This window comes from Hypanus sabinus, chromosome 6, assembly GCF_030144855.1.
Source record: "Hypanus sabinus isolate sHypSab1 chromosome 6, sHypSab1.hap1, whole genome shotgun sequence".
Taxonomy (NCBI): Eukaryota; Metazoa; Chordata; class Chondrichthyes; order Myliobatiformes; family Dasyatidae; genus Hypanus; species Hypanus sabinus.
The window spans coordinates 79,533,135-79,557,412 of record NC_082711.1 but is presented as its reverse complement, the minus strand read 5'-3'; the positions used below and the strand labels follow the sequence as shown (position 1 = coordinate 79,557,412).

Below are 24,278 nucleotides of genomic sequence, written 5' to 3'. Positions count from 1 at the left end.
CTTTGATCTCTAACAGACACTAATCTGATTTTGCTGGAAGTATTCTGGCTTTGATGATAAATTAGAATAATATTTAAGTATTCTTTTTGATTAGGAATTGCACTGTATAACCATCCTTATCGTGGCTTTCTTCTGAATGATGACAAAATGTAAGTTTCTTTTTCCATTTCAATGCAAACTGTAAGTAAGCATTCATGTACAATTGCAAGCAGAATGGTACAGTGGAAGTATACTGGATCCATAACCCAATATCAATGAATTAAAAGCATTCCCTGCTGGAAGCGAGAGTGACTTCCCTGGCATGAAGTCAATGAGTATTGTAATGATTCTATTAGAAAACTTACTTCATGGGCATTAATTAATCCAATACTCACTGAATATTAGTATGAACATTGAGCATATTACGTTGCCTGTGCAATATCTGTTCTTGTGCTTTCCTTCATACTGGTACTATCAGCTATTAGATGGTAGAGCACCTGCATTCTGTCCACAGGGACATTTCAGAGTTCCATGTTGCCAGCCATTTTGATTTTCTATCCAACTCCAAAACTGACCTGTCTTTCTGAGGCTTCCTGCTTAGTTATACTAATGTCCAGTATAAATTTGAGGAACATTTAGTGGTGATTAATAGTGTTCTGCAGTGAACTGTCCTGAGATTCCCTCCTCTTTGTGATTTTTATCAAGACTTAGATGAGTAAGTGGAAGAGTGGGTTAATAAGTTTGCAGAAAATGCACAAAGATCAGAGGTATTGTGAAAAGTGTAGAACAGAAGTTCCCAACCTTTTTATGCCATGGAGCCTTACCATGCATCATCTATCAACCCCAGCTTGGGAACTTCTGGTGTAGAAAGTTGTTGTAGGTTACAAGGAGACATTGACAAGATGCAGAACTGGGTTGAGAAGTGACAAATGGAGTTCAAACTGGAAAAAAGTGTGAAGTGATTCACTTTGGAAGGTTGAATTTGAAGCTAGAGTGCAAGGTTAATTGTAGGTTTCTTAGCAATGTAGAGGAGCAGAGGGATCTTGGGGTCCAAGTCCATAGATCCCTCCAAGTGTGATAGTATGGCTAAGAGGCATATGATGTGTTGGCCTTCGTTAGTGAAGGGATTGAGTTTAAGAGACCTGAGGTAATGTTTTAGCTCTATAAAACTCTGGTTGGACCACACTTGGAGTGTAGTGTTCAGTTCTGCGTGTCTGTGTGAAGGATGTGGAGAGGATGCAAAGAAGACTTAACAGGATGCTGCCTGGATTAGAGATTGCCTTCTGTGGAAAGATTGAGGAAGCTAGGCCTTTTCTCTTTGGGGAAAAGAGATTAAGTGATGACTTGGTAGGGGTCTATAAAATGAAAAGTGGCATAGACAGAGAGGACAGCCAGCAACTTTTTGCTAGGGCACCAAAGGCTAAAAAGAGGATGTACTTTGCTGGTGATTGGCAGAAAATATAGTGGGGAGATGTCAGAATACAAGAAATTCTGCAGATGCTGGAAATCCAAAGTAAAACACATAAAATTGCTGGAGGAACTAAGCAGGCATCATCTATAGAAAGGAATAAACAGTTGACCTCAGGCCCAAATGCAACATCAGCTCCCCGATAAAGGGTCTCGCCCAAAATGTCAACTAGTTATTTCTTTCTATAGATGCTGACTTGCTGACTAACCTAATGAGTCTTACTTCAGTGGTTGGTAAGTTGATGGAGAAGATCCTAAGAGGCAGGATTTATGATCATTTGCAGAGGCATAATATGAATAATATGAGGAATAGTCAGCATGGCTTTGTCAAAGGCAGGTCGTGCCTTATGAGCCTGATTGAATTTTTTGAGGATGTGATTAACCATGTTGATGAAGGTAGAGCCGTAGATGTAGTGTGTATGGATTTCAGCAAGGCATTTGATAAGGTACCCCATGCAAGGCTTATTGAGAAAGTAAGGAGGCATGGGATCCAAGGGCACATTGCTTTGTGAATCTAGAACTGGCTTCCCCACAGAAGGCAAAGAGTGGTTGTAGACGGGTCATATTCTGCCTGGAGGTCGGTAACCAGTGGTGTGCCTCAGGGATCTGTTCTGGGACCCCTACTCTTTGTGATTTTTATCAATGACCTGGATGAGGAAGTGGAGTGATGTGTTAGTAAATTTGCTGATGACACAAAGGTTGGGGGTGTTGTGGGTAGTGTGGAGGGCTGTCAGAAGTTACAACAGGACATTGAAAGGATGCAAAACTGGGCTGAGAATTGGCAGATGGAGTTCAACCCAGATAAGTGTGAGGTCATTCATTTTGGTAGGTCAATATGATGGCAGAATATAGCATTAAAGGTAAATCTCTTGGCAGTGTGGAGGATCAGAGAGATTGTGGGGTCCAAGTCCATAGGACACTCAAAACTGCTATGTAGGTTGTAGGTTTGTGGTTAAGAAGGCATATGGTACATTGGCCTTCATCAATCGTGGGACTGAGTTTAAGAGCTGAGAGGTAATGTTGCAGCTATATAGGACCCTGGTCAGACCCCACTTGGAATACTGTGCTCATTTCTGGTCACCTCACTCTAGGAAGGATATGGAAACCATAGAAAGGGTGCGCAGCAGATCTACAAGGATGTTTCCTGGATTGAGGAGCATGCCTTATGAGAATAGGTTGAGTGAACTCAGCCTTTTCTCCTTGGAGCGACGGAGGATGAGAGGTGACTTGATAGGGGTGTACAAGATAATGAGAGGCATTGACCATGTGGATAGTCAGAGGCTTTTTCCCAGGGCTGAAATGGCTAGCATCAGAGGGCATAGTTTTAAGGTGCTTGGAAATAAGCACAGAGGAGCTATCAGGGGTAAGTATTTTACGCAGAGACTGGTGAGTGTGTGGAATGGGCTGCCGTTGGTGGTAGTGGAGGAGGAAATGATATAGTCTTTTAAGAGACTCCTGGGTGGCTACATGAAGCTTAGAAAAATAAAGGGCTATGAGTAGTGCCTAGGTAGTTCTAAGGTAGGGACATGTTCAGCACAACTTTGTGGGCCAAAGGGCCTGTATTATGCTGCATGTTTTCTATGTTTCTAACCTGTGGAGTTCCTCTAGCACTTTTGTGTGTTACTCTTGGGGTGTCAGAGATTGATGATTTACACAGAGTGGAAAGTGCATGGAATGCACAGTGGGTTGGTGGTAGAGGTAGATACATTAGGGACATTTAAGAGATTCTTAGAGAGGCAAATGGATGAAAGAAAAATGGAGGGTTATGTGGGAGGGAGAGGTTAGATTGCTCTTAGTGCAATTTAAAAGTTGAGGACTGAAGGGCCTGTTCAGTTCTTTGTTCTATCTTAGAAGTATCTCCTTTCTCTGTCTGACCATTCACTTCAGTACAGTAGATCTGGGGAGAGGGAGATGTGATAGTCATTGGGGCATCTCACCCTGCTCTTTTTGGGTATACTTGATGCCCCTTTAGAAGCAGATGGGAACCTCTGACTGCAGCAGTGAGTGGTTGAAAATGTCCTTGCACACTCTAGGGGGTTTTCAGTACCTTGCCAGGTACTCCTTTGGGGCTTGATACCTTGTGATGATTCACCCCCTTGAGAGATGTTCTGACATCACTGTCACCGCATACTTTGGAGATTCGCAGAGTGTAGCTTTATCATCTCTTTCAAAGCATGCATCAGGGATTGAAACATCATTGCCAAATGTGCTGTTAGGTTAAGATAGTAGCCACAAGGAAAGCTGGATCAACTGAGATTGATTTTCCTGGAAGAGGAGAGTGAGTGGAAATTTAGAGGATGTGTATAAAATATGGGGGGCCTACGTAGAGTAAATTGGAAAGCTATTTCAATTAGCAGAGGGATCAAGAAAACAGAGAGTGTAGATTTAAAATAATTATTAGTAAATTTAGAAATCTGGCATTAAAACATTATTTTAGCCAGAGGGTATTGGGAAATGCAGTTCACTGCTTGAAAGAATGGCAGAGGTAGAACACTCAATATACACTAGAAGAGCCATGATCAGCAGGAGTGTAGACTCAGAGCTGGAAAGTGGAATTAGGTTTGTTAGTTGTTTTTCTATAAGTATGTACATGATGTCATCCTGTCTAGTAAATGTTCCATTATTCTCTCATCCTCAATGTCATCTGAAGATGGGTTGAAAGTCCAAACAATATTAAAATACACCTTCAAGGGTGTTATAATGTGGCCATTTCTGCTAAGGGAAACTTCTTACATGGAATTGAATGAACAAACTTGGCACCAGAAAGTTAAATGGAACATTTTTCTAAACTACCTCATGAAATTGAGTTTGTATTTAAGCACCATAGGTGGGGAATGTTGCTTTTATCAAGAGCAGAATGATCTGCTCTACAATGATTTCTGCAGTATACTGAGTATTTTCTTCACTAGAAGCTAAAAACCAGTTGCTTCAGTTATGGCTCAATTATTATTAACCTACAGTAAATTAATACACACAAAGTTAATGTATGATAGTTTTGAATCTGATTCCTGAATTATTTTTGTACTATTTTTTCTTTCTAAAGTTTGGAGAATCTTCGACAGTGTGGAGTGGCATTTTGTATCCTGCTGGGGTTTTCCATTCTGACAGCAAGTATTGGTGGATATGTTGTACAAGATAGAATTACTGGACAGAAAAGGTTACAACACATCTCTGGGCTGGGCTACAGATTGTACTGGATCACAAACTTCCTGTTTGATATGGTATGGATATAAGAAGTTTTTACTCCTTCCATCATTTAGTATGTTCAAATATCTTTCTGTAGTTAGGAATTCTGAGAGCCAGTCAACATAGGAATCTGAAGGATTGTCTCTCAGAATTCCTCCAGTCTGTAGTAATAATGTTTTATGCATTTCTGGCAAGAAACTAATACCAAGTGTATGTAATGAATGCAGCTTTGTGAGATAAGAAAATTCTACTTTCTACTTCAGAGCATGGGTAGCTAGTTCACTGCATGCTGAGCCATGGATGATAATCACGCAGATTGCTACAGGAAACAGGTGCTTTCACTGTTAAAATGTTCTCAGTGAATAACTATAATGCCAGGTTAATGACATCAAAGATGCTCATTCATTCCTCTCTTCAAATGGGGATGTGGATGAAAAACTCACTGGCACTTTAATACATTTCCCACAAACGTTTGGGAATATCAAGGCATTACTGTCAGATATCAATAGCCAACTATCTCTTATGTCCCTGGTGCCAAAAAAAATGTGAGACAAAGGTGTATTCTAGAACAGGAAGAACATAGAAATCCATAGGGTTGGGGACAAATGGTACCAAAGAAGAGAAAGGGTAAAATATACTAAAGATTTTAAAAATAAAAATAACATGCCTTTCTCTCCTTTCATAAAGAAGTAGCAAGTAAATTAGTCATGTACAGTTTGAAACAGTGTAGAGTTTTCAGGTGTATATATTTTATCAGCCTACAGAGTAACTCTGGGAATAGGGTTCGATAATATGTTCTGGGGTTTGAATGTGATCTTCTTAGTTTCTTCACAGGAATATTTTAATCTTCCATCTCCAGAGGAGGCATTATAATGAGTAATTACCAGATCTGAAGCAGTTAGAGACTCTGCCATTTGGAAGGAAATTGTCTCTTAGTCTATATGTGCAGTGCTCTGGAATGAATCTGCCAAAAATGTAATGCACCTCTTTGGCAAAAAAAATGCAACTGGTCATAGGTTGTTTCATTTGGCTGTGATTGCCAGCTCTTTAAAATGCGAATTTGATGTTTTCAGCAGAACTGCATATTCCCAGCGAAGCTGTAATGTTGCAGTGTTGGTGATCAGAAACTGCCAGGATGTTAGCATTGAAAAGCTTTATTGAGGATAACTCACATTCTGTTCATTATAAATTTGATATGTAGGCTTGACACTTATTCAGGACTTGGTCAGATACATCAATGCCATAAAAAAAGTTTGTTCAGGGTTAAACAAAATGAAGGAAGTCTGATTCAGAGGGTGGGAATAACCAGAAAAGCTGATGTACTCAGTGGGAACACAATAATTTTGTTCCAGAGTGGAAATGTGCTGTTTATTTTCTCTTTTTTTCATCAGTTAAATATTGTTTTTTTTAATCTCTCTGTCTAGATCTGCTATTTGGTCCCGGTGGTTCTGTGCATTTGTGTCTTTGCAGCTTTCCAGTTTTCCGCATTCACTTACAGAGATAATCTGGGAGCCACAGCTTTATTGCTGATCTTGTTTGGGTAAGAAGTCTGAGAAATAGTATCCATAAAGTTTAAGAAATAAAAGCAGACCACGGTGTGGAAGTGAACTGAAACACCAAGAAAGATGCTTGTTTAATGCTGAGCTAGCTTATTGGAGTCAAGGCAGTGGCATGAACTGGCCTCAATTTTTCTTGCTTTGCAGGGATAAAATATCCCAGATTAACACTGCTGGTCTCAACAAATTGCCTTACGTAATGTCATGGTTATACTTTTTAATATCCAATAACAAAATGGTGGAACATAAGGATTTATGCTTAATTAAATGTTACCTCATTGACTGAGCATTTCCTGCAGTTTCTCACAGTCCCTAATAACTTTACAAGAAATATACACAGGTCCTTGTTTTCTGCTGTCATACCATCTGAGATCTGTATACTCATGAGGTTGGCAATGTGTTGGCAGGAGTGTTACATTTGCCCATAGCCCTTTCCCATGGCATCTGGTGAATCTGGCTTGCCAAGAGCTGGATTATATTTAACATCTTGTCTTGTGCTGAGAGGTGATGACATTTTAATAGTTTGTGTGATAGGAATACCAGAGTCAGGAGTGTTTTGACAAGCTGAAACTTGCATTGAAGTTGTTATATCTATGGATGGATGGACTGCATTGCTGCGTTAGTGTCAGAGTGATTACACACCTATTGTTTTGTTATCTGCAAGAAGACTGCCTCTATCCATCATGAGTAACAAGAACTTACTGTGATTACATTGCAGCTCAAAGGCAATTTTTAGACATTGACCTCAGGAAAGTGGAGAGAAAAACAGATTGCACTGTTTTCTGAATATGTATAATGCTGGTTTTCCAGTAATCCAAAAGTATTCTGAAATTGAATGGAATGTTGTTATAACTTCACAGCCAAGGAAGTACTTCAAAGAAGTAAACTAGTCTGCTTAATCCAGCACTGTATATACTTGGTTTGTGGTTGTAATTGGAGCATTCCAGAGAGATCTTGTTTTGAGCTGTATTGGATAAGATTATCTCCTGTTAGAGGAGGTGACTGTGAACTGCTTTACTAAAGTACTGTAGACTATCTGCTGAAGGTACACAGTTGGGGACAAAATCCCAGAATTTAGACCTAATGATGGAGGAAGTATTTTAAATTTCCAAATCAGGTTAGTTTTAAACTGGGAAGGTATGGTGTGTGCACATCAGTGAGATGTGTGACCAATGTATGCAATCATTTTGTAGAGAATGAAATAAACCGGGTGTATATGTTTTTAGCAGTCTATATATTATGGTGATTTATTATGTTCCTGGTATTACATGAAGTTAGAGAGATAAGGACTGAAGTGAAAATGTTCACTGATGATTGTTTAACATTCAGTTTCATTCACAAGTGAAGCAGCCCATGCCTCAGTAAGACCTAAACAACATTTGAGCATAGGCTATTAAAAGGCAAGTAACATTCACACCAAAAAATAACCTGATGATAGCTGGATTCAGTGATGAGATGCTGACATTTGATAACATGACCATTACCAAGACTGCCACCATTGATATGTCACCACTGACCAGAAGCTCCAATGTATTAGCTGCATAAATTGGTCACAAACTCAGATTGGAGCTTGGGTATCTTGGTGTGTTATTCACCTCCTGACCTTCCAAGACCTTTCCACCATCTCCAAAGCATGGGTTAGGAGAATATTGGAATACTCTGCTTGTTTGAATCATCCAGGACTAAGCAGACTTTTAACAGGTACCTGGTTAACCATACTAAATATGCATTCTCTTTACTACTGGTACACAATAGCTGCAGTCAATGCTATTTACAAAGTACACTTTAGTTGATCTCCCAAGCTACTCTGACAGCATCTCACAAAATCTTGATCTTTACAACAAATAGGACAAGGACAGCTGGCATGTTGGAACACCACAATCATAGGCTCGTCTCCATCATTCTGACTTGAAAGTATATTGCTTACCCTTCTTCGTCGATGGACTATCACAGAATACAGCAATAAAAGGTCCCTTCGGTATAACATCTATGCCAACCAAAATGCCCCATCCAAGCTAATCCCATTTGCTAGTATTTGACACATAGGCTTTTAAACCTTTCTGTTCAACTATCTTTAAAAGTTGTTATTGTACCTGCCTCAACCACTTCCACTGGCAGCTCATTCCACATATCATATGTGCTGAAAATTTTCCCCTCAAGTCCTTTTAAATCTCCTCTCTTACCTTAAACGTATGCCCTCTGGTTCTTAATACTGCAACTTCGGGGAAAAAAACTGAATGCATTCACCTGTACCCCTCATGATTTATAAACCTCTAAGCTCAAATCGCAGTCTCTTGTTCTCTAAACATTAAGGTCCTACCCTGTCCAACTTCTCCCTATAACTTAGTTCGCCAAGTGCTGATAACATCCAAGTAAATGTTTTCTGCACTCTTTCCAGTTTTAAAACTTCTTTCTGATAGAAGAACAACCAAAACTGAACACAATATTCCAAGTTTGGCCTCACCAGCATCCTTTATGTTTCTACCATGACCTTTCAACTTTTATACCCAACACTCTAACATACCAAAAGCCTTCTTCACCACTGTGTTTACCTCTGACTCCAATTTCAGTCAGCCATGTACTTGTACTTCAAGATCCCTTTGTTCTACAACACTCCCCAGTGCCTTGGGGATCACTGTGAACATCACATTTATCTGCATTGAATACTATTTGCCATTTCTCAGCTTTTCAAGATCCCTTTGTAATTTTTGATAAGCTGCTTCATTATCTACTATACCACCTATTTTTAGGTTATTGGCAAACTTACTAACCATGAATATGAAACTCATCATAGACAAGTGTATGCCCACAGAATTATTGAATCTTCCCCAAAGAGAAGCCCTGGATGAGGTCCCCAGTCTGCTGAGGGCCAGATCAGAGACATTCAAGTCTGGTGACCAGGAAGGTTTCAAAAGGTCAGGTACAATCTCGAGAAAGCCACCTTATGGGCAAAGTGGCAATTCCAGACTAAACATGAATTAGTGAAGGATCTCAACAGTTGTGTCAGGGTTTGAATGCTACCTCTTCTCACAAAGTGAAATCAAGTGACGTAGGTGAGAATAGGGCTTCACTTCCAGATGAGCTCAATGTCATAACCTGCCTCGATGATTATCGTCCAGTAGCACATACATCCACAGTGATGAAGTGATTTGAGAGGTTGGTGATGAAATAGATCAAATTGTGAAGCAACTTGGATCCTCTCCAATTTGCCTACCAGCAAAGCAGGTCCACAGCAGATGCCATCTTATTGATTCTTCACTTAATCCTGGAACATCTGGACACAAAGATGCATACATCAGGATGCTCTTTATGGACTACCCCCTCAGCATTCAATACTATCATTCCTTCAAAACTAATCAACAAGCTTCAAGACCTAGGCCTCAATCCCACTTTGAGCAACTGGATCCTCGATATCCACACTGATAGACCCCAATCAGTTCAGTTCGGCAACAACGTCTCCTCCACAATCTCTATCAGTACAGGAGCACCACAAGGCAATGTGCTTAGCCCCCTGCTCTACTCATTTTACGCTTATGGACTGTGTGGCTAACCACTGCTCCAATACTATATTTAAATTTACTAATGTTACCACTATCATAGACCAAATCAAAGGTGGTGATGAATCAGCATGCAGGAGGGAGATTGAAATCTGGCTGAGTGCTGCAGTAACAACAACCTCTTAGTTAATGTTGCAAAGACCAAAGAGCTGGTTATTGATTTCATGAAGAGGACGCCAGAGGCCCATGAACCAGTTCTCATTGGGAGATTAAAGGTGGAGAAGCCAGCAACTTCAAGTTCCTTAGTGTTATCTTTACAGTGGAGCTGTTCTGGGTCTGGCATGTAAGTGCAAATATGAAGAAAGTACGGCAACACCTTTACTTATAGTTTGCAAAGATTAGGTATGACATTTAAAACTTTGAGAAACTTCTGTAGATGTGTATGCAAAGTATATTTACTGGCTGCCTCACAGCCTTGTATGGAAACACCAATGTCCTTGAATGGAAAATCCTAAAAAAAAAAGTGGATGTCCATCCACTAGTCCATCCCCACTATTCAGCACATTGTTGCAGAAAAGGAGCATCCATCATCTGGGACCTCCACCACCCAGGTCATACTTTCTTGCTACTGCCATCAGGAAGAAGGTACAGGAGCCCCAGGACTCACACCACCAGTTTCAGTTATTACCCCTCAATTATCAGGCTCTTGAGTCAGAGGGGATAATTTCACTCAACTTCACTTCAGAAGTTTAAAGTAAATCTATTATCAAAGTGCCTGCATGCCACCATATCCAATCATGAGATTCATTTTCTTGTGGGCATACTCAATAATTCTAATAACCATAATAGAATCAATGAAGGTTGGCACCAACTGAGCAAACAACCAATGAGCAAAATACAACAAACTATGCAAATACAAAAAGAAATAATAATAAATAAGCAATAAATATGAACTTGAGATGAATGTAAGAACATGATGAACATAACATGTACTCCATCACTGAAATGTTCCCCTAACTGGTGGACTCACTTTCTAAAGACTATTCATTTCATGTTCTTGATATTAGTTGCTTATTTATTTAATATTATTTCCTGTTTTTCAATTTGTATTTGTACAGTTTGTCTATTTTTGTAGACTGGTTGTCCACCCTGTTGGGTTGGTCCTTCATTGATTCTATTATGGCTTACTGAGGATGCCCGCAAGAAAAAGAATCTCAGGGTTGTATGTGGTGACCTAGATGTACTTCGATGATAAATTTACTTTGAACTTTGATTTGCAAATTTTTATCCAAATTGTTGCTATCAAATCCTGGAACTCTCTTCCCCACAGTACTACTTTTATCAGAAGGACTGGAGTATTTCTGTAAGGCAGTTCACCTTCACCTTCAGCTTGTCAAGAGCAGTTAGGAATAGTCAATATATGCTGGCTCTACAAGTGACTCCTGCATCTCAGTAGTGAATTTTAAAAAATGCATGTTTACAGAGTGAAAACTGCAGATGGCAGTGTTTCTGTGTTCCTACTATCCTCGTACTTTGTGATAAAAGTCACAATTATAAGTGGTGCTGTTAAAGAAACGTATTTGCCCAACTTAAGTTCCCCAAATTTAAAATTATATAATATATACATTACTTTGGCATTCTTGTTCAGTAACACAATCACTTCCTCTATATGAATGACCAGCGATTTAATATCATTCCTAATTTTTGCTTTGAAAGTACTATGTTGAGTATACTTGCAAGACTAGGGTTTTATTTGAAACTTTGAAAGAAGAAACCCTGAAATAAAAAGAAGTAGCTGGCACTAAAGTGAGACTCAAGGGTTTGGAAAGACATACTTGTTTCAAGTTTTAGGGCGTTTCTAGGTGATTCTTCTGGAGAGCAAAACTGGTAAATATCAAACCCAACATAGAACTGTTCAATTAAGTTTACCAGTATTATCAATGATATCAACAGTGGTGTTTCTGGGGTGATCACAATGCCTATGGAAGAGCATAATCCTTTGAATGTTTGGGACCTACACTGAATTTTTGAAATTTGGAAATCAAGAGTAGATGAAATAAAATAAGAATTTTAAATGGTTCCAAATTATAACTGATCTTTTAATCATAATTTTCATTATCATCTGGTTATTAGTGAACTACAGCCTGCTCACCTGTATTGTTCGTCTGTCTTTCAGATTTGCTACAATGCCCTGGATGTACTTACTTTCAAGAATCTTCGTCAGTCCAGATACTGCTTTTATAACATACACTGCAATTAACCTAGTGCTGGGTCTTTGCACAATTCTTGCCACTTACCTTCCTCGCTTTCTAGGACTTCTGTCTAACAAAGCGGTATGTAAAACCAAACAAAATAATCCATGATCCTTATGTTGTCAGGAAAATTGTGATGGGCTAAGTTGAATTCTAAAAATTTCTGCAGAGAAACCAAGGTGAAGAATTAATTTGGGTCTCAAATTAGTTCCAAATAGTTAAATTCACATCATAATGCCTTGAAGTTAGTAGGTAATGTTGCTTCTTTTTAAATTTAAGGTGTTCGTCTGATCCTAAAGAGAATAAATAATGAAAATGCAGTTACACAATAAATATTGTTTATAAATTTGGACTTGGATCTCAGTTAAAGCAGCACCGCAGAACAAAACCCCAGAAGATTTTCTTACTAAGCTAATCAATGAAATTTATTCCCTTAATCTGTTAGTAATGATGAATCTAACTCATTTCATTGCACCATTTTAGAATATGACCTTTCTATTACTAATTATAAATTATTTTTAAGTCAGCTAAATATAGCTTGCAGATTACATGTTTAAAAATAGATATTTATAAAATATATGCATGGGTTGTCATGTGTCAACCAGGGTAAAGAACTTATAGAGTCACAGGAAAGTACAGCACAGAAATAAGCCCTTTGGCCCATCTAGTCCATTCCAAAACTGTTTAAACTGCCTATTTCCATCAACTTACACTGGGACCATAGTCCTTCATATCCCTACTATCCATGTACCTATCTAAACTTCTCTTAAACTTTGAAATCGAGCTCACATGCACCACTTGTGCTGGTAGCTTGTTCCACATCATCACAACCCTCTGAGTGAAGAATTTTCCCTTAAACTTTTCACCTTTCACTCTTAACCTATGGCCTCTGGTTGTAGTCCCACCCAACTTCAATGGAAAAAACCTGCTTGCATTTACTCTATCTATACCTCTCATACTTCTGTAAACCTCTATCAAATCCCCTGTCAATCTTCGATGTTCTAATGAATACAGTCCTAACCTATTCAATCTTTCCTTATAACTCAGGTCCTCCACACCTGGCAAATCACAGTGAACTTACAACCTTGTTTACATCTTTCCTGTAGGTAGGTGACCAAAACTACACACAATACTCCAAATTATGCCTCACCAACATCTTATACAACTTCAAAATAACATCCCATCTCCTGTGCTCAATCCATAGGTTTATGAAGGCCAATGTGCCAAGAGCTTTCTTTACGACCTGGTCTACCTGTAATTCCATGTTCAATGAATTATGGATCTATATTCCCAGATCCCTTTGTTCTACCACACTTCTTAGTGCCCCACTGTTCACTGTGTTAGACCTACACTGGTTGGTTTTCTGAAGTGCAAAACCTGACACTTGCCTGCATGAGAATATATAATCAATATAAAGAGATTTGATGTAAAAAAGATAGAAAGTGGGAAGCGAATATAAGTAATAGGTTAATGAATGAATATGTTGTCAAACATTTAGAATTTCAACTTCAGAGATAATATCCCTCGACTATATTTTTCTTTCTCTCCTACAGCATTTACTGAATGTTTACAACGTACTTCGCTGGGCATTCATCATCTTTCCACAATTTTGTCTGTCATTGGGGCTGATAGAACTGTCCTACAATCAGTTACAATTTGATCTCACTCAGGAGTTTGGAATTGATTCCTATGTGAGTCCATTTAAGATGGACTACCTTGGCTGGGTCTTCGTCGCAATAACACTGGAAGGGTGTTCCTTCTTCTTAATTCGACTCCTGTTCCAAGGACAATTATTACACAAGCTCAGGTACAGAAAACAGAGCATAAAACCAGACAGCAAAGGAGCAGGCTCTTTAGACTACAATGCTGAGTTGGATTAAATGTATTAGTATTCAAATGCCCAGCAAATCACATCTGCATACACAATGTCCATATTCTACTATTCCCTGCATATTCATGTACCTGTCTAAGATTCTCTTGCAGGATAGTCTATTGGGTTCTTTTATCATTTTAATACATATTGTAGATGCAGATCTAAAGCTAAGATAAGACATCTGCAAATGCCAGTACTTTCGGAAAAGAACACAGAACTAAATATGGCATTTTGGATCTTCAAGCTTGCTCTTCCTCTGATTATCTGGTATATCATACTGAGTCCATGCTGAGAAAGACCTCATTCAGATCTTGGAAGACTGGTATGAAATATCCACTACCTTTAAATGTTTACTTGCTCCAGCAGCTAGGGAACTGGTGGGGAATAAATTTGTAAAGAGACATAACATGACACATAACCCAGGACAGGTAATGTGTCATATCATTATGTTACAATCAGTAGATCAAATTGGTCTGGAGAGGGAGATCTGCTTTGATACTCCTGGTATTGGATGGTAACCATGGATAGGTAATGTGTCATATCATTATGTTACAATCAGTAGGTCCAATTGGTCTGGAGAGGGAGATCTGCTTTGATTCTCCTGGTATTGGATGGTAACCATGACTGGGCAGTTGAATATTTCCTGAATAACTTAAATGCGACATATAGCTTTTTGAAGGAATGGTATTGGCCAATCATTGGAGTAAGTTGTCAGCTTTGTAGGCTGAATCTTGTTCGTAATAACAGAATCTAATGCTAGTGTCAGTTTTATTAGGAGCATAAACTGCTGCTGCTGTAATTCAAGTTTGAGTATTTCGTTATTTTTGTCAGTCCTCAATTTGAGCATGCATTGAAATATACATTGGAGCTTCCAGATATTGCTACATTCATTGCACTGTCTTCATGCAGAAGTCAGTAAATTGAAGATGCAGCAGTGAGTCAATGGGAGAGTCTTTTAGTGTCCTTTCTCAATTGAGAGTATGTCCACCTTCTTTCCAGACTCCTTCCTACTGCCTCGGCCAATGCTGAAACCCACCCAAGCTGTATCTGTGTCTCCAGTCAGCAGCTGCTTGAAAACAGCCTCCATAGACATCTCATGTAGTTCCAGTAAACAATCAACATCTCTCCTTTTAAAGCTCCTGCAACAGGAAAAATAAACATGAAGGGCAGGCAGTAAGGAATTACCCCTGAATTATTTTAGCCAAGTAGTAAGGGAAGCAACATCTATTCAATTCACAGTGAAATATAAAGATTTAAGTGTTGAAAATATTTTGGCGGTTGGATGAAGGGAGAGTCATTGTTGGAACTGTTAGTGTTGGTCAGAAGAAAGAGCTTCTATTGGTGAACTATTGTATACCACAATAAAGTATTGCCTTTCATCTCTAGCATTTGGCAGTACTGGTAGTTATTGAGAATTTCCATCCTTTACACACCCACATCTTTACTCTGTGGCATTTGTGAGACTTGGACTTTTAAATGCCATAAATTATAATAAATGTGGAAATTTCCTTAGGTTCAAGATTGATCAAGATACTGAACACTTGCATTAAGAAATCCACAGCATAGGCAGATGCTGAAATTAGTCTAAAATAGCATAGTGTAATTTAGGCTATTGCATTTTTTGAACCAGTTTCATCTTTACTTATTAGATTATAGTATTGAGTTACTCTGTGACTTTTTAACAGAACTCCAAGTAGAGACAAAAAAAATTGCTCTGACTTTATCTTTCTTCATTGTCCAGATTCAAGGATTCAACGGATGATGCAGCAGATAATGGGGATGAAGATGTGAAGCAGGAATGTCAACGGGTGCTGAACGGAGAAGCAAGCAATGATGTTATACAGATTCACGATCTAAAGAAATCTTACTATATTCTAAACAAAAAAGTTAGCGCTGTGAAAGGAATCACCGTGGGAGTTCCAATGGGAGAGGTACATAGAAAAAGTTTTTTCCCCAAAGTATCTTGTCCAGTAACATTATTGTTTTTAATTCTCTATGTCAACCCAGCATCTCATTGGCTGTTAAATACTGTATTTCCTCCTCAAGGTTTCTTATTCCAATGCATGATTATTTTAAAACCTCTGTTGGATGGATTTTTTATGAGGATGTTATTGTAAATGTTGGTGATTATTCATTAACTTGTTCATCAGAAGTCAATTTTCCTACTATTTTCATGAAATTCAAAAATGTTCATTAATCTTGCAATCAAAAGAATCTTAACACATACATTTAACAGCTACTGGATACAAAAACTTACCAGAAGACATACATGGTGCACAAGTTACTCACAGTTACTTACACACCGAAAGTAATACACAAATGTTTTAAAGATAATCCTTTTGGAAAGATCATAAAATTACACAGGAGTAATGCAGGTTGCTTATATTTGATTCTCTCCATGTGCAACAATTGTCTATAGCTCAGATTATCAAACTGAATATTTTCTTTTTCACCTAATATCCTAATCTTCTGTTATTTTTCTGAACACATCTGAGAAATGACATTAATAGACACTGGGTATGGCACTGTGGCGTAGCAGTTAGCACAATTGCTTTACAGCTCCAACTGTAAGATTGGGGTTCAATTCCTGCTCCTCTCTGGAGGAGTTTTTACATTCTTCCATGGTGTGTGGGTTTCCTCTGGGTGTTCTGATTTCCATCCACATTCTGAATATGTATAGTTAAGGTTAGTGAGTTGTGGGCATGCTATATTGGCGCTGGAAGAGTGGTAACATTTGCACACTGCCCAGCACTGTCCTCACTAATTTGATATTACACAAACAGTGTATTTCACTGTATGTTTCAATGTACATATGCCAATTAAAGCTAACCTTCAGATCATTCATCTCTAAAGGGTACGGTAGTGTAGAGTTAGTATAGTGCTTTACAGTGCCAGTGATTTGGGTTCAATTTCCACTGCTGTATGTAAGTTTTCCCCTGTGATCTCATGGGTTTCCACTGGGTTCTTTGGTTCCTTTCCACATTCCATATAGGTTAGTAAGAGTTAGTGAGCTGTGGGCATGTTATGTTGGCACTAGAAACATAGCAACACTCATGGAACACCACCAGCACATATTTGGATGTGTTGCTTGTTGACGTAAACAATGCATTTCACTATATGTTTTGATGTATATGTGACAAAAAAAGCTAATCTTTTGTATTTGTAGAATAAAAAAGTGAAAGGTAATGGCATCTACATCTACACTTTGGCTTTAACTACTTTGCATGGCTTGAATTTAAGGATGTTGACACATTGGTTCCTGGAGACTTTGCCTGATGAATAAGATCTTAAGAGTAAAATCAATTTCAGTAAGGAGAAAACATGCTTACAATTTTATTTTAGTTGTTGTGGATGAAGAAATAGGGAAGTAATCTGGAGCTTTGATATGGCTTACTTAATGAAGAATTCATTAGGGGTGATTTGACTTACTAGTGTGAATATGCTTTTGTTTTTGAATGCTACACAATGAATTTCAACAATTCCTTTTGTATTAGTGCTTTGGTCTGCTGGGCGTGAATGGAGCTGGGAAAACCACCACATTCAAGATTCTGACGGGAGATGTAGGACCATCATCAGGACGTGCAACTATTAGGACTCCTGCAGGGTAATTATGTCTCCAGAATTTCATAGTTAGGTGATAATGACTGTTAATTCCCAGATCCATTTCTGCTATACAGATTTTTTATAATTAAAGTTATATAATGAATAATTTTGTAAATATTTAACTGAAGCAAGTACAATGAAGGATGCTCAACAGCTGCTGAAGGGTTTGAATCCTATTACCTCTTACAAGGTGAAATCAAGCAAAATCAGGACTTCGTTTTTAGACGAGCTCAATGCCTGTATGTTTGCTTTGACCATCAAAACATGCAGGAACCTTTGCACATCCTTTGCACAACCTTTGCACATCCCCCACTGACCTTGTGATTTCAGTCTTTGAGGCTGACATGAGAGCATCTTTCAGGAGGGTGTACCCACAGAAAACATTCAGCCCAGATGGGGTACCAGTCCAAGTACTAAAGACCTATGCTGGTCAGTTGGCTCCAGTACTCACTGAGATCTAACCTCTTGCTTTGATAGTCTGAGGTACCCACCTACCTCAAACAGGCTTCAATTATAACAGTGACTAAGAAGAACATTATAACTTACCCCAGTGACCATCATCCAGTAGCACTTACAACCACGGTCATGAAATGTTGTGACGGGTTGCTTATGAAACATATCATCATGGTGAGAAGCGACTGGGATCCGCTTCAATATGCCTACCAGCATAAGAATTGCCATATCATTGGCTCTTCACTCAATCCTGGAACATCCAAACAGCATACGAGTTGCATAGATCAGGATGCTCTTTATTGACTACAGCTGAGCACTCAATGTTATCATCTCAAAAGTGCAGGCCCCAGTCGATTTGGATTGGCAACATCTTCTCCACAATCTCCCATCAGCACGGATGCAACAGAAGGTTGTGTGCCTATCCCCCTTGCTCTGCTCACTGTACACTTATGACTGTGTGGCTAAGCACAGCTCCAATGCCATAGTTAAGTTTGCTGACAAGCCCACTGTTGTTGGCCAAATCAAAGGTGTTAACAAATCAGCATATAGGAGGGAGATTGAAAATCTGGTTGGGTGGTGCCACAACAACAACCTCTCAGTCAACATCAACAAGACCAAGGACCTGATTATTGACTGCAGCAGGAGGAAACCAGAGGTCCATGAGCCAGTCCTCATCTGGGGATCAGAGGTAGATAATGTCAGCAATTTTAAATTCTTCGGTGTTATTTCAAAGGACCTATCCGGGGGGGGGGGGGCAGCATTTAACTGCCATTATGAATAAAGCAGGGCACGCCTCTTCTTCTTTAGAAGTTTGGGAAGATTTGGCATGACATCAAATATTGGTGGAGAGTATATTTGACTGGTTGCATTACAGCTTGGTATGGAATTACAACTGCCCTTGAACAGAAAATCCTACAAAAAGTTATGATCAAGACCACAGACTTGGCACAAATTCACAGTCTATCAGACAACAGTGATTCCTACTGTACCTTCCTACATGCTTTGAGACCTTAACTACCAAGAGACATCTCTAGAACAAACCCCCCAGGCTGACATCGGAGAAAAAGCATCTGTGATGGTATTGAGAGCCTTAAGGATGTACATTGCAAGCATTTAGAGAAAGGAGTGCACCATCTCACGAGCTCTCCACCAACTTTTGCCATCAGTCACATGTGGTGGAAGAATCTGTCATTTCATTGACCATCTCAGAATCCACCAAGTCAAAGTAAAGCATCTTTAGTCTTGAGGGATTAAGTGCTTGCTGTGTTATGTGTGCCAGAGAGATGCCGTTTCATTTGGTTGTATTCATGGATATTCATATATGATCAAATGACGATTGCAGTTTGAGTTGAACTTGGATGAAGCACTGCTTAAGAAAAATAAGAAGAGTCCAATCTAGCCACTGACCTAGTATTGCTTTGTATCAGATAGTACAAGGACAACATTGATTCTTGGCATGCATATATTTTTGTAAATGTTTTCTTAAACATTGTGCCAAAGATTGTTCTACTCTAATACTGGTGCAGAGTTTCAACCCAGAATGTTGACAATTCCTTTTCTCCCACAGATGCTACTCAGCCCATGTTCCTCCAGCTGATTGTAATCCAGATTACATAATCTGCAATCTCTTACGTCTCCAATCCAGTAGTTAATTTTGCTTTGAATCTAACTAACACAAAGCATGCTGTAATGCAATACCAGCAATTGGGCTGAATTCTCTGCCTTTCTAGATGTATTTTATTTCCTAATTAATAATTAAAGAAAGCATTCCTGTCAGGAAAATCCTATGTGGAATTAAATTTGCTGTTGCTAGGTTACTACAAGATTTTTTCAATTTCTTCATAGCAACGGTGGAGAAAATTTTCATCCTTGGTCTCTAATGTCTAATAACTGCAAGAGGACCATCCACTGGTTGAACTTTTCTCCCTGCATTTCCCTCCAATAAGTTCACTTCTTTCCTCTGATTTTAAATGTGGCGTGTTTACCTCTTTTATACTAGGACTGAACAAGATATTGTGGGTAGCAGTATTGATGGGACACTGATCGGCTATTGTCCCCAGTTTGATGCATTGGATGAACTGTTGACTGGTTGGGAGCACCTGTATTATTATGCTAGAATCCGTGGCCTGCCTGAAAAGAAGATCAAGAAGGTGAGTCACTGTAAATACATATTTATAAAAGTGTTGCTCATTTAGCCTTGTTCTTGTTTTTATGCTGCTCATTCAATGGAGATATCTAATATTATCCCTTGCCCTTTCCCAGGACAGGAATGGTAAATTGGTTTATTATTATCACATGTATCCAGGTATAGTGAAAGAAGTTTGTTTTGCATGACATCTGTGCATATCATTTCATCAGATCAGTGTACTGAAGTAGGACAAGGGAAAACCAATAACAAGGTGCAGCATACAATGCTACAGTTACATAAACTATGTTTTATTCTGCTAAAAACAAAGCCATGGAAGAGCCAGAAATGTGCATGTAGCCCTCCTAAAATTGGAATTACTCGGTTAGCAGCTGTGGAGAGAGCAATGGAGTTAACTTTTTAGACTGATAATTTCTTATCAGGAGTAGGAACATCTAGAGACTAAACAAGTTTCAAATGGCAAACAAAGAGTAGAGAGCCAGAGTGACAAAAAGTGAAGAAAAGATCAGTGATAGAGTGCTTAGAAGGAGAGATTGGGAGGTGAAAGTGATGGAGCCAACTGTGAGACTGGAACACAAACAATGTATCTGATGGAGTAAAAGTAGCTTAAATTTCTTACTGGTCTGGTCTTTTTTCTAACATTGTCGATTTGCCCATTGTACGAATTGCTCCAGTCTTCAGCCAATTTCTTGCTAGCATTCTAGATTGACTCACACTAGTTTAATATCTCCTCTGATATCTGGGAAAGGTATAAATAGGAGGAGATGAATGAAGTCTGAAGTTATAGCCAATTAGATTGAATGGGAGTCTCCTACTCTTTCTTTATGAGGCTGAGAATAAGGAAGGAAAGAAGCCTGTGGAAACCAATATTTTGTTAGCATTGATTGTACTTCTGGCTGAATGACCAGGTGCAGTGTTCCATTTTAATTTCATTTATTTATTTTTTGACATACAGCACAGAACAGACCCTTTTTGGTCCTTTGAGCTGCAATGCCCAGCAACCCCTAATTTAACTCCAGCCTAATCACAGGACAATTTTCAATGACCAATTAATCTACTAACCAATATGTCTTTGGTCTGTGGGAATAAATTGTAGTACCTGGAGAAAACCCATGCATTCCACATGGGGGAGCTTACAGACTCCTTGCAGATGAATTCTGAATTGAACTCCAAACTCCAGTGCTCCTAGCTGTAACTACCATGGTGCCCACAGTCAAAAATGACTGGGCTTTTACAACTACAGTACGCTTAAGTTACATTGTTTTAAATCCTTTTCAGCAATGAAAAATGTAGTAACAGACTTGTAAAGAATAATAGGATTGAATAGAGCAGACATGGATTTATGAAAAGAAAATCATGTGTGACTAATCTCTAGAGCTCTTTGGTGCTGTGAGTATTAGAACAGATAAGGGGGAACCAGTGAATCTGGTGTAATTGGATTTTAAGAAGGTGTACAATAAGGTCCCATGTAGAAATTTGCTTGGTGAGATCAGAGTATACAGAGCATGGTGGGAAGGAGGGGAGGTTAAATATTAACATAGATTGAGAATTTCTTGTGGGTAAAATGAAAGTTGTCTGAATAAATGGACCATGTGACTGATGGAGTATGAGAAGGATCAGTGAGTGGGTCCTAATTTTTCCCAATCTATGTAAAAAAAATTGGCTAAGTGGATCAAATCTCATATTTCCAAATGTGTTAATGTTACTAATTTAGTATGATTGTGAGTATGGAGGAATTGTGAAGAGATTCCAAGGAATGTAGACAAGCTCTGAATTTGAGCAAGAACATGGTAGATGGAATACGATGTAGATGGCAAATGCAGTAGAAATGAGGAGTATTTGTTAAATGGTGAGAGACTGGCTGTGCTGAAGTATATAGGTTTCTCAAAGCAAACATGTAATGCAGCAAACAATTGAGGGGGCAAATATAATATTAGCCTTTGTTGCATGAGGATTTGAATATAGTTAATTAGAAGTCTTACTGTGATTTTATAGGTTGTGGTATATTGTGTATAGTTTTGGTCTCCTTCTCTAAGAATCATTGTACTCCCATAATATATCAAGTTGAATGAAAATTCACACTTTTGGTTCCAGAGATGTACATTTCACAGTATGAGTTTAGATTATTCTCTCCAACTTAGAAGAATGAGAATAAATCTCATTTGAAACTTCCAAAGGGGGGCTATGCTAGATGCAGAGAGGATGTTTATGGCCCACCCCTCTACTCCTCCCCCAATCCCTAACTGGAGAATCTTAGACCAGAATAAAGGTAGGACATGAGGAAACAATTCTTCATACTGAAGGTGGTGAACTGGATGGCTATCAATTGGAAATTATAGTTAAGAATTACACTTAGTTAATTTAAAACTGATATTTTTCTGCACATTAAGATACTCACAGGTTATGGAGATAGTATTGAAAAATGGTACTGAGCCACAATATGAATCATTTTTAAGTTTATTATTGTTGCCTTATATGACATAAAATTTGTTGTTTTGCGGCAGCAGTACAGTACAAAGACATAAAATTACTATAAATAAATAAGTACAAAAAAAAGAATGACAAGGTGGTGTTCGTGGACTGTTTGGAAATCTGATGGAAGAGGGGAAGGAGCTGTTCCTCAATCAATGAATGTGGGGCTTCAAGATTCTGTACCTCCTCCCTGATAGTAGTCAAAAGAGGAGGGAGTGTTCGGGATGGTGATGATCCTTAATGTTGGATACCACTTTCTAGAGACACTGCCTCTTCAAGATGTCCTCAATCACAAGATGTGCCTGTGATAGAGCTGGCTGAATCCTCTGCAGCTCCTTACAATCCTTCGTACCAGGCTGTGATACAACCACCAAGAATACACTCCACTGTACATCTAGAGAAATTTACAGGAGTCTTTGGTGACTCTTCATTTTTAATCATAATGCTTATTGGGGAAGGGTTGAACAGCTAGATGGCCTACACTTGTTCCTACTTTTTTGAATATTTTCATTTGCTTCAAGATTACTATATCCTCTTAAAACCAGCATATTTTGCAGATATGCCATTGCCCCAGAATTCCTTTCTGTCTTTCCCTGTGCCATGCTGTTTGCCCCAGTGTGACCTCTTGCTCTAGAAGCTGGCTACCCAGGAGCTCAGCATGGCTTGTTGCAGTGTAGGGGCTGTCTTGGTACCAGCAATCACTGAACTCACAACCACTTTTACATGTGGTGAGTGCCCAATTTAGAGATTATCGTACTCCCTGCCACCACCCAGATTTTAACACATATGATGCTCCAGTAGTGTTATACTGTTTACTTTTTAAACTTCTATCGTAAATGCACCTTAATTTCTTTGCGGCAATATTACTTTATGTTGTCTGTGAGTTATATGTACTGTGTTGTGCATCTTGGTCTGGAGGACCATTGTTTCACTTGGCATAATACATGTATATAGTTGAATGACAATAAACTTGAACTTTTACAACTGTATTTGTCCAGCAAAGACAATTAGTTTTCCAACTGTAATTTCTGAGATCTTTAATATAAATTTGAATTAAGTTAAATGACTACTTACGTTTCAGAATTGTAAATTTATCATGACAGATTATTGATAGAGGTTGGCAATTTCAGATCAACTTGAGCTTCTCCATGGTTAGAGCAAAATTTCTCTTCTGCTGCTGCTGAAGTCAAATGAAACAGGTTGAAGCTAGGACTGTCAATAAAAGTTTGTTCTTCTCCCTATATTTTAATCAGTTTTAATATTGTCTTTTGGTGTAGGCTATGAAGTTATTGTTCTATGTAATAAGCACTGCTGTCTAATTTTGCCTCAACCTACCTGTCAAATTTGCTTTCTTACAGTTCATGAATGTATTTTGTTAAAAGACTGTTATTGGTGTATTGTTATTGGTCTCGAGTCTGGTAAGCTTTTAATATATTTCTTCCCCCCCATTGTAGACTATTCATGATCTTGCTCATCGCCTGCATCTGGCACTCCATATTAAGAAAATAGTGAAGACATACAGCGGTGGCACAAAGAGGAAGCTGTCAACAGCATTGGCGTTGATTGGCAAACCACAAGTTATTTTACTGGTGAGATTACGGATTTACAGGAGATTCCAATTATACAGTTAGCATTAAATTCAAACGATTCATGTTAATCAAACGAGAGGACATGATTTGAGAGTTAGGGGGCAGAAGTTTAAGGGAAACACGAGGGGGGTATTTCTTTACTCAGAGAGTGATAGCTGTGTGGAATGAGCTTCCTGTAGAAGTAGTAGAGGCCAGTTCAGTTGTG

General features: G+C 38.7%; 1 protein-coding gene across 1 annotated transcript in view; it reads left to right on the top strand.

The window, feature by feature from the left end:
- LOC132395165 (ATP-binding cassette sub-family A member 13-like) overlaps positions 1 to 24,278 on the top strand; it is a 205,445-nt gene that overhangs the window by 172,718 nt on the left and 8,449 nt on the right. The window contains exons 51-59 of the mRNA XM_059971462.1: positions 95 to 149; positions 4,490 to 4,667; positions 6,057 to 6,172; positions 11,862 to 12,018; positions 13,491 to 13,744; positions 15,552 to 15,741; positions 17,305 to 17,414; positions 19,866 to 20,016; positions 23,939 to 24,073. Of these exons, the coding sequence (XP_059827445.1) occupies positions 95 to 149; positions 4,490 to 4,667; positions 6,057 to 6,172; positions 11,862 to 12,018; positions 13,491 to 13,744; positions 15,552 to 15,741; positions 17,305 to 17,414; positions 19,866 to 20,016; positions 23,939 to 24,073 (1,346 nt within the window). The remainder of the gene's footprint in view (positions 1 to 94; positions 150 to 4,489; positions 4,668 to 6,056; positions 6,173 to 11,861; positions 12,019 to 13,490; positions 13,745 to 15,551; positions 15,742 to 17,304; positions 17,415 to 19,865; positions 20,017 to 23,938; positions 24,074 to 24,278) is intronic.